This window comes from Glycine max, chromosome 3, assembly GCF_000004515.6.
Source record: "Glycine max cultivar Williams 82 chromosome 3, Glycine_max_v4.0, whole genome shotgun sequence".
In the NCBI taxonomy this organism is placed as follows: Eukaryota; Viridiplantae; Streptophyta; class Magnoliopsida; order Fabales; family Fabaceae; genus Glycine; species Glycine max.
Genome location: NC_016090.4, coordinates 40,806,225 through 40,816,860, shown reverse-complemented (window position 1 = coordinate 40,816,860; position 10,636 = coordinate 40,806,225). Strand labels below are relative to the sequence as shown.

The following is a 10,636-nucleotide window of genomic DNA, read 5'->3' as shown; positions in this document are numbered from 1 at the left end:
AGTGTGTCGTGGCAGACTCAGAGTCTCAAACTCCTTCATCGAGTAGTGGCACACTTGGAGAAGATCGATAAGGCTTTTAGCAGATGGTGGTTATAAATGTTAGCAAATTAAAAAGAAAGTGGTCTCCTCTAACAAAAAACACCTTTTTTTTTTGCCAAACTGGTTCCACTGCATGACCCTTCCTTCCTTATGCCGATGTAAAAAAAAAGTTTGCTTCTTTGTAGTAGTAACGATTGCAAGTTGATTATATTAATTGTAATATTTGTAAGTTGATTTTATTGTAACGATTTCAAGAGGCAAACGACTATTCCTCTATTTTCAAGGATGAAATGAATGAGAAAAATCAACTGAACCCTGCTTCTGCGTTCCTCTGTGTTTTTTGGTTGGTTCACATAGGAAAAGGAATAGATGCCTTTTACTGTTTTGAAACGCTTTTTTCTAAAAAAAACCTTTGGTATGATATCTCTACATTAATTTAATAGAAAAATATTATAGTATAGCAATAATCATGTAAGTTTAATAATAGATTAAGAAAAATGAAAAACCGCATGATGAACCAAATCAAATGGCTGAAAATTGATTTGATTTGGATTTGATGATATATTAAAATTGAATCAAATTTAATCATTAATATTTAATTTATATTTGATTTAGATGAATTTTGTCTAAAAACTAAACCAAAACCACATCCGAGAGCATCCTATAGTGAGAGAATGAAGGATAATATTTTGTAATGTGCACGAACAATGTTAAGTTATTTCACTTTGATCCTTTCCTTGAGTTCTTTCGCACCAATTAAACGATTGAAATTCACCTCCGTTTAGTTTTTTCCCCTCGGTGGCCCTTATAGGTTTGGGCTCTCCCCTCTCGTAATGGATTCAACACTATTTCTAAACCCCGCAGACTTTGAATTACCCCACGACTACGACGAAAACGCAGAAGCAAATCTCATTGAAATTCCCGCAGACTTTGGATTATCCCACGACGACGACGACGACGACGAAACCGACGATGAAGAAGAAGACGACGACGACGACGAAGACGAAGAGTATGTTCCCGCCGGGGCGCCTCCTAGGGTTTCGCACGACGCTCCCCGTGTCAGTACATCCAACAGCGAAGTCGTTACCCTCATCGAATCGCAGAACAAGCGCCGTAGAACCGAAGGAGGCGAGGCTTCTTGTTCCTTCGCGAATGGGAGCCTGAGCCAAGAGAACGAGTGGGCCAGCCCTGACGTTGACGGTCTCCTTTGCCCTATTTGTATGGACGCTTGGACCAATAACGGCGAGCATCACATCTGGTGCAATCCCAAACCCCTTTTACTTAACCCTAATTTACATTCTCTCTTGTTTTTTTAATCGGACACCTTATATTAGTTAGTTAGTTTGTTAGTTTATTTTAAAATTGTTGTCTAGTTGTATATATAATATATGTGAACAATGTTGTGATATATTTGAATTTTTGGGGGTTGATGAGTTCAGCTGTCTCCCTTGTGGACACATATATGGCATGTCTTGCATCAAAAAATGGCTTCAACACCGCAGAAATTCCAATAAGGTAACCGTAGACTGTGGTTGGTTGAGACTTGAGAGGTAGTTTCTGATGTTTGTGTAGCCAAAAATTGTACATTGACATTTTATCTTTTTTGTGTTTATTTGTCCTAGTGTCCTCAATGTAAAGTGAAATGCTCGTTGAAGGATGTGAGGAAACTCTATGCCTCTCAAGTAGTGGCCGTCGAGGAAGAAAATCAGAAGGTTGGGTGAATTTTATGCGCATTCTATAAAATATGAAAACTCAATAGGAAACTTTCAACAAAATTGTTTGCCTGATTACTCTTTCTGTTGACAGAGAATTCGGTCACTTGAGGCCAAATGTGCTGCCCTTGAAAGCAAGGTAGGATGCTAGTGAAAATTTTTCTTTGGTTGCTTGGTGCATTTAATTCTTAGTCTAAAAAAACAGTTTCCCCCTCTCCCCCCTTTTGCCATAGGTACATGCTATACTTTCTTCGTGGCTTGGTGTGGACTTTGATTTTCCTGGAATATGAGGCTGTCTTTATGTTATTCTTAGTTAAGAACATTATATCGGTTGTTATTAGGTAAGTAATTGGCACAAGAAGGAAACTGGATGGCAGAAAAGGGAAGCTGCATTGAGTTTTCAAGTTCAGAAGCTTACAGAGGTATCCCTTATGCAATACTATACAGTATACATGATACAAACCATTTAATATATTTTCTTCGTGGCTTTGTGTGGGACTTGATGGCTGTATTTATGTTATTTTTGGTTAAGAACATTATATTGGTTCTGTTATCAGGGAAGTGATCGCCACAAGAAAGAAGCCGGATGGCAGAAGAAGGAAGCTGCATTGAATCTTCAAGTTCAGAAGCTTACTGAGGTATCCCATATGCAATACTATACAGTATACATGATACAAACCATTTAATGGTAAATCTGTGGTTTTCCAATATTAGAACCCTTTTCCTGTTTGAGCCACTTTTTCGTACCTGATAATATTTTACTTTATAGGAAATAGATGACAGAGGTGTGTTATGTTTGCCAACTTTGTTGCATCCTTTTCCCGCAAGCCCTGCCTTGTTAGATCATTTAGAATAACACTCTTTCCATTGTTTGCATATTTACCTTCTTTAGATCCAGGAATTTAACATCAACTACTTTGCTACTTTGAAACAATCGGTTTTCTTACCGCATTCGGGGTGGTTGTGAGTTTTTGGTTTTTCGTTTACAAATGCAATTTTCAAAACAAATTGCGTTTGGCAAAAATGCAGTTAAAATGGTTTTTAACTCAATTTCAAAACAATTTTACATTCATTTTCAAAATCAAGAAAAGAAGATTTGTGAATTTGGTTTTTAGTTTTAAAATCACACTCTCACCATCATCACCATTCCACCACCGCTACCATCATCACCTTTGTTGCCACCACCATTATTTCATTGTAGAGTGATACGAGATAAATCGGTTGACTCATTCTATCCATCTTCAATTTGCAACAACTTTTAAAAACTAAAATAAAAAAATATATTGAAACTCAAAACTAAAACTGGTTTTAGTTTTTAAAAATTCCAAAAACTAAATGAAAAACCACCTTGAACAAAGCCCTAGTTTCTAACAACTTGATGCATGGGTTATCAAACTCTCAAGTTATGTTTACAGTTCACATGTACCTTCTGGCTTCCGATTAACTCGTTAACAAACTTGCTTTTTGGTAGACTTGGACCAAACTTGGTTGACTAGTGAGTTTAAGGTTGTGTTTAATTTAGAAATTTAACCCAAAACTTTCATGTAATGTATTGCATTTTATTGATTTTATAGATTATCTAAGTGACATTGTCCTTTTTTAGTTATTTAATGTTATCATTTTAATAACTTATTTTTTGTAATTGTGTGAACTTATTATTTATGTTTTATTTGGTGTAGTTTGAACTTATCCAGTAGTGATATACTACTAGACTTAGTTATTTTAGTATTGTGGAATTTGTGGTTTACTATTTTGCTTTATTATGGTGTTGAAATGTTGAATTGGTATGTTATTTATAGTTATTTTATCATTTTTTTAATATAAAATAGACTCTTGCAAGTCTATGAGTCGAGTTTACGGAGCCCCCGCGAGTTTAAGTAGATTCTAGAGTTTGATAACCTTGACTAGATGTTAACAATTGAGGTATTTACTTGAGGCGCATAAAGGCAGAATCTGCATAAAGATTTGGTGCAAATCATATGAGCCTTTTTTATGCTTTTCTATCTTTGTGTGTGTGGTTTTAAATAATTATTATTTGTACGTTTGTTCTTGTAGAGAAACACTTATTTGGAGATGCTACTAGATATGCAGAGCAGGCAATTGATGTTCAATTTTGAATTGCAGGTATGTCATTCTCTCTCTCTCACTTTCTCCCCCTCCCTCTCGTACTTAACAGCATCACATATTGCATCTGCCGGACAGATTTTTGGGAAAATTACACTTTATTGTCTTTTAGTATCACCATTTCTCAATTTACCTTCTAAACTTTCTTTTTATATCGTTAACCCCTCAAAGTTTGTGTTTAAGTGAAAATATACTATATGCATGGTCAAAATTGTGGCTATCAAACCTGAAACCATGATTAATTTAAGCAAAGTAAATGGACTTTATTAATTTAACTATTCACTTTAAACCAAACTTCAGGGAGGTTTAGTGATTTAAAAATAAGTTTAGATAGGTAAGTTGGGGGAGTATGTGGAACTATAAAGTGGTAAAGTGTAATATACCCTAGGTTTTTTCAGTCACATGTCCTCTTTTATAATAAGCTTATTTTGTTAAAAAAATTTATATGATGTTGTCTATTTGTGCTGACTGCTGATGACTTAATTTTATTTAATTAGTTGTTTACCTGTTTTAGAAAACGTTTGATCTGGATGGTGCTCGTGTTTTTGATATGGACATTTCAAATCAAATTTTATTAATTGCACAAAAGCGAAAGGCAATAGGTGGAATGCACTTGTTAACTAAAGTAAGATTCTTCAATTTGAAGTATTTATGTGTATATGTATGTGGCTTTAGTATATCTTAACTCTTATACAATGAAGGATTTCAATTTAACCTTTATGGGAACTCGGCTTTGTAGATGAGCTTGATGTCTCCATTTGAGATGCAAGACATCTTACTGCCTTCTGGCACAAATGGTGTTAAAGACCTACACATTTCTGCTTCTCATAGTAGTAGTAGCCTGGCCCTCTTTTCTTCTCTAGGAAAGAAATTATCAGTGCTCAGGTATGGTTGCATTAAGTACTAATTCATCTTGTCTGACGTAGTAAAAATTTGGTCATTGATGTATTTCCTTTTGTTACAGCTTGGACAGCGGCAACCTTGTTGTCAATTATGACCTACAGGTGAAGTTTGATTCAATATTTTGATTTGGTAATTTAGTAGTAATAAAGCTGTTGGAAATAGTTTGCTATGTTTTGTGGTTTTAAGATTGGTATTGCTTGTATATTTAACTTTTTATCCTCCTTGAGTTGAGTAATATAAATTCATAAGGACCAGCCAAAAAGACAGCAAGTCATCTCTGTAAAGGTTTTCAGTCTCCAGAGATGGCCTTTTAAAGTAACCATTAACTAAACACCATGAAGAAGATAAAAAAAACCACCGATTTCCATAAAGGATGCAGTGTTGTAAGTAGATATCCAGAAAGTCTAGTTTTTTTCTCCAACCTTAGGCATGAACTAACTGCAAATAGCATACGGCAGGAGGGCAAGGCCATCAATCGCCATTAGTTCCCCTGATTCCAAAACCTCAAATGACATAAGATAAAATCCTCCAAACTACATGTAGAAAATTAGAAATAAATTTTTAAAATAGTTTTTTTTCATGCCCCCTTTCCCCTTGTTCTACTAATTTATTGCTCAAAGATTGTGATCTGTCACAAGCTTTTGGGTGGTTTCACCTTTACTAGAATTGTATTCCAGGTTCCTGCATGGTCTTGTTCATGGGATCTCAACAATTCACATTACATATATGCTGGACTACAGGTCAGCACTTTGGTTTTGTATTTATTTGATGTGGGAACTTCAAATGCTAATCTTCATATAACTTCCCTGCAGAATGGTTCTGTCTTGGTGTTTGATATGCGCCAAACTGCAGGACCCATGAAATCCCTTGTTGGTTTGACTAGCAACCCTGTGCATACTGTACATGCTCTTGCACAAACTTCAAGTTTGTCTTCTGGTGTTAAAACCATCCTATCTGCATCTGCTGTTGGCCTTTGTCAGTGGAACATTGATTCTGAAGAGCGGTAGGCTGCTTATATTTTATGGATATTTTCTTTACATATTTTCATTATCATTGCCTTGTACTTAAAAACCATCCCTTCTAGCCCCTGTACAAAGCATTTTTAGGTAACTCTGGTCCTTGTTACACAAACTTTACCTATTCGTCCTTGTCATTTTGTAATGACAGGGACCAAAAGGGACTCGAAAGTGCTTGTATAGGGATTAAAAGGGATGATTTTAAAGTGTGAGGATTAAAAGGTAAAGTTTATGCAACTATAAGGACCAAATGATTTATTTTTCCTTAAAATAAAAAGTGAATTAAATTATGTCTTAACTCCAGATGGACTTGGAACATTTCCCTGCATTTAAGACGGTATATGATGGATTGTTCCTATTTGCTTCTGCATAATTTCAACTTGGTTCCATAAGGACTGGTGATTTTGCAAGCAATCACATAGAAATGTTGTCATGCTCTGTTTTTTATTGCTGTAATTCGCCCTCCTAATGCTTCAGTTTTTTAACATGAAGGCCGCTTATGGTTCCTGAAACTGATAATCAAGGAGTCTGCATATCCCTTGCCTATTGCCCTAGCAGTGATGACATTGTTGCTTCATACCGACCGAAATATGACATGTCCATGGATCTGCGTCACTCTCAACCATCGCCCACTCCTCCTAGTACGCAACACGGAGTACAGGGCACTCATGTCTTGTTCAATAGAATGGGCAGTCATCATTTCCAAAAGGTGGGTTCCTCATATGCCAGCGTAAGTAAATTTCTACTACCAAAATGTGTAATTATGGACATAGAGGATCAGAGCAGATTGTTTGCATCTTTGAATGAAGATACACGTGATTTGGTCTTGCATGCGTTGCCATCTTTTAGAGTTCTTCAGCAATTGAAAATGCAAGCTCAGGGCCGTGATCTTAGGTACTCACCTAGCCATGGAATTCTTGGTTGTTTAAGTGAGAACACATTGCAGCTTTTTTCCAAACGCTCGTGGTAAAGGTAATTCTTCCTGCAATGTCGTTTCAAGAATAAGGGGTTCATTGGGGTTGATTTTTTGGGGGTTCATTTACGATATGCAAGAAAAGATTGATGTAGCACCTATTGAGAAAAAAATGACAGGAAATCACTTAAGGTAATTTGGACATGTACAAAAGAGATCACAAGAGATGTCAATTAGAAGGGTGGATAACATGATTTTTTAGTCCAGCAAAAAGGAGAAAAGGGAGACTGAAGAGGACATTGTAGGAAATCAACAAGGGAGACCTTAGACTCAATATCTTTGAAACCTTGATTTTCTTCGGCGTTGTGTCGAGTACTGTAGTATAATAATGTAACTGACTTTATTTAATGGGATAAGACTTTGTTGTTATTCTAAATTATTCTTAGAATTTTAGGTTTCCTTAAAGTAGTTGATAGCTTTCCTTAAATTACTTTGTTCATTCTTCTCTAATTATTTTGTAGGGATTTTTTCCCCATTTGTTTGTAAATTGGAGCAGTAATGCTGATATTGATGTGACAATGGTAAGATACAGATTGTCGTTAAGAACAAACCATGATTACGTGAAAGTCACTAAAACTATTAATTTTGATGCAATGAAAAATTATTGTATTAATTATATTTCATTCCTAGTCTTTTTAGGAATTTTTATTTTAGCTCCTAAATAAAATATTGATTGGATATTGGTCTCACTTAACATTTTTTTTCTAAATATTTTTACTCATTCATTTTTATGTAACTTATGTTCAGACTCAATAATTTCAATTAGTCTTAGTGTTTCGATTATTGTTATGGTGTGTTTGGTACAAAAGAGAGAAATAATATTGATGAGAAATTTTATATTTTATTTTGTTGGATTCACACCTTTTATACTTTAATTTTTTTTAAAAAAAATCTTTTATTTTCATTCTTTCATCTTCTAAATTAAACACACCCTTTACTATTTTTTATTCTTTCTCATCAAGTATCACTATTAAGTGATAATGTGGTAATCGTGTGATTTGCAATGTGGATTACTAGTTTGGTGTTATGTGATAAAATGTTAGTTCAAGGCATTTTCTAATAATTATATTTTCTTGAAATTTTTTTTATAGTGTAAACTTGCTATAAAGAGGTTTGAAAATTTGAAAGAGAAAAATAAAGAAGATACAGTAAGCAAAATTAATAAATTATAATATATAAGTCAACAACCCAAAATACATAAATTAACAACCTATTAGAAAATTCTTACAATTCGTTGTTGTTACCTCACTCTTGGCACTATGCCCATCTTGTGGAGCAAAAATGTGGGTGAGAGTGAGATTAAAATGAAAGGATTTAACGTTTGTTTAAGAAGTGAGGTTGAGAATTTGGGTTCGAAAGAGTTCCAAGATTAGAGGTGTTTAGAAGTTTTGATTGTAGTTTGTGATTTTGTTTATTCTTGTTTTGTTTACTATGGGTTATTGATTGTGTTTTCAATCATGGTTTGCTGTGTTGATTCGTATATCGAGAGTTGTTGATTTTGCTTAATGTATTTTTAGTGATTTTTTTTTCCTTCAAAATTTCAATTTTTTTTATCGGTTTCATACGTCAGAAAATTTGTAACACTTTAAAATCATTAAAAAAATGTCTTGAATTAACATTTTATCACGTGACTTTTATTTTTCTTTTCTAAACAAAATTTTATTTTAACTTCTATGTCAAACTAATGACTCGGATGACAAGTCATGTGTTTGTTAATGTGCCTGTCACATTGCTTAGTAATAATATTTGATGGAAGAAACTAAAATTAATGACCAACATGTATCTTTCAAAAAAAAAACTTAATGACAAACAAAAGTTAAGAGATTAAGATCGATTAAAAACTTGTTAACAATTAAAAGTGAATTTTGTAAAAAAAAAAATAGACTAATATTGATAAAACAATTGTTTAGGACCTAAATGTAAAATATGTAAAAAGGCAATGCACTAAAAACATAATTTAAAAAGTTTAAGCATAAATGTTATGTTACACTAGTTGATTGTGTGATAACCTAATGATATTTGATGGAAGACAAAAAAAACGTTAACAGAATAAAATCATTAGGGATTAAAATCGGTTAATGTTTTGTTTTAAAATGAAATTTGAAAATAATTAAAGGAAAAAACACATAGTTAACGCAAAATTATTCAATCATCTAATATTTGATTTTGATTTAAAAGTAAAATATTTGTATGATAATTTATGTGTAAGTTAACAGGTTTAGAAGTGTTTGATTATAATAGTAATTAAAAAGGATGAAATACTTTGATGATGTGACAAAGGGAAATCGAAATTAAACTTGTACAAGATGTTTTATAAAACGAATTTTCTTAGAGCACGAAGAAATAAAAGTAGAAAATATTAAATAAAAAGAAAAATTTTAAAATATAAAAATATTTAAAACTTATGTTTTTAAAAGCGCTTTGTTTATTAAATGTTTTTAAGGATATCAATGTAATAAAAGAATAAAGTTTTTATTAAAAAAAAGAGGATTTATTGTATTTAAATATAATTCATTTAATACTTTTTATCTAAAAAAATCAATACTTAAACTTCTCACCTATAATATAATATAATATGGTTATTTAATATTTTTTTTCATACATGATTAAATGTATTTAATATTTTTTATCCAATGATTAAAGTCTAGTTTCATTCCTATGAGTGATAATAATATATAGTAAAAGAATTTGTGTTCAATTTTCATCATATATAAAATTTATTTTGTTCAGTATTAACAACAAACGAGATTTATTTTTTGAGCTAGTGGATGGATTGGGAGACATAGGGGTCTCTTGATCCCAGAAGAAAAAAATTATCCAATGCTTATAAAAATCCATTAGCGTAATCCTAAATTCAAAGGTAACTTCCATGATGTTATTTCACGTATTATATATTATAATTATTTGATAATATATTAAACATTTTTAAGGGAAATAAATTATTTTTTAAATTAAAAAAGTGGATCGATTATTTTTAAATTTCAGAATTTAAGTTATTTAAAACTTATATTATGTTACTATTGTATTTAATATTTTTTTTATCCAATGTTTTTAGAGAATTGGTTAGCATGACCTTACATACTAACGGAATTTCCATGAAGTCCTAGTATTTAGTATTTTCTGTGGCTACCCACCTCCCCCATGTGTGTATGTGAGTGTGTTTTTTTTTTTTTTTTTTTTTTTTTGCATTGGAGAATTAATCAAATCTTTGATAATACGAAGTATCGTTTGTTTTTCAAATTTTGCTTGAATACCATCGCAGTTTTAGTACGACAAATTTTACAGGAAATATAAATCATAATTACATTCATTTTCCACAAATAAAGCTTTTATTCATTATTTGTTTGGCCATAGTTTATTGTTCTGAAGTCAGTTTAATAACCGAAGGAGGCGGATAATATCTATAATGCTCTCGCCTACAAGACGCCAAGAAAAAAAGTGGTTTTTTTCTTGTCCTTATCTTATATCAGAAGTCCCTACTTAACCCCTTAACCATTGGTTTGCATGGGATAAACAATTCTTACGAAATGAGTGATGTAGTTAAGGGCTTTATGATACGTTGAAGTTGCAAATCTTTGTATTAAAGTTAAGTAAAATGGATATTGAAAAAATGAAATGTGTGTTCAAATTAATTTCAATTCTGTATAAAAAAAATTCATTTCAATTATTATAACCTTCATATAAAATGTGACAGGATGAAAGAAATTAATTCTAACTACTTGCCCAATAGGGTGCAAATGCGTTGGGGTCAATATAATCTTCGTAATTAATTATTCAAATAAAACATCTCACATCAAATAACTAATCCTTAAAAAAATGCCAAATTCAGAGAAAGGGAGTGGAGTGACTTGAAGGGATTTATCATTTGG

General features: G+C 32.4%; 1 protein-coding gene across 3 annotated transcripts; it reads left to right on the top strand.

Annotated features, from left to right (window-relative positions):
- The first annotated feature begins 656 nt into the window (after positions 1-656).
- LOC100818898 (E3 ubiquitin-protein ligase RFWD3) lies at positions 657-7,136 on the top strand. 3 transcript variants are annotated; one of them, XM_014773882.2, is made up of 13 exons: positions 660-1,297; positions 1,479-1,554; positions 1,662-1,751; positions 1,846-1,890; positions 2,093-2,173; positions 2,309-2,389; positions 3,807-3,875; positions 4,390-4,500; positions 4,615-4,760; positions 4,840-4,879; positions 5,456-5,518; positions 5,591-5,781; positions 6,287-7,136. In XM_014773882.2, exons 1-13 carry the CDS (start codon positions 873-875, stop codon positions 6,762-6,764), a joined length of 1,896 nt encoding a protein of 631 aa, XP_014629368.1. In that variant the 5' UTR covers positions 660-872; the 3' UTR covers positions 6,765-7,136. The 3 variants fall into 3 exon arrangements, with proteins under 3 accessions (XP_040870063.1, XP_014629369.1, XP_014629368.1); XM_014773883.3 differs by lacking the exon at positions 4,390-4,500 and having other exon boundaries at positions 658-1,297; XM_041014129.1 differs by lacking the exon at positions 4,390-4,500 and having other exon boundaries at positions 657-1,297; positions 5,456-5,781.
- The last annotated feature ends 3,500 nt before the right edge of the window (positions 7,137-10,636 follow it).

What these genes read in the sequence shown, in the direction of transcription:
- LOC100818898 (XM_014773882.2), top strand. Translation starts at nt 873, where the DNA reads ATGGATTCAACACTATTTCTAAACCCCGCAGACTTTGAATTACCCCAC. An exon ending in TCGAGGAAGAAAATCAGAAG is followed by an intron (nt 1,752 to 1,845) that starts GTTGGGTGAATT and finishes TTCTGTTGACAG; the next exon opens with AGAATTCGGTCACTTGAGGC. An exon ending in GAATGCACTTGTTAACTAAA is followed by an intron (nt 4,501 to 4,614) that starts GTAAGATTCTTC and finishes TCGGCTTTGTAG; the next exon opens with ATGAGCTTGATGTCTCCATT.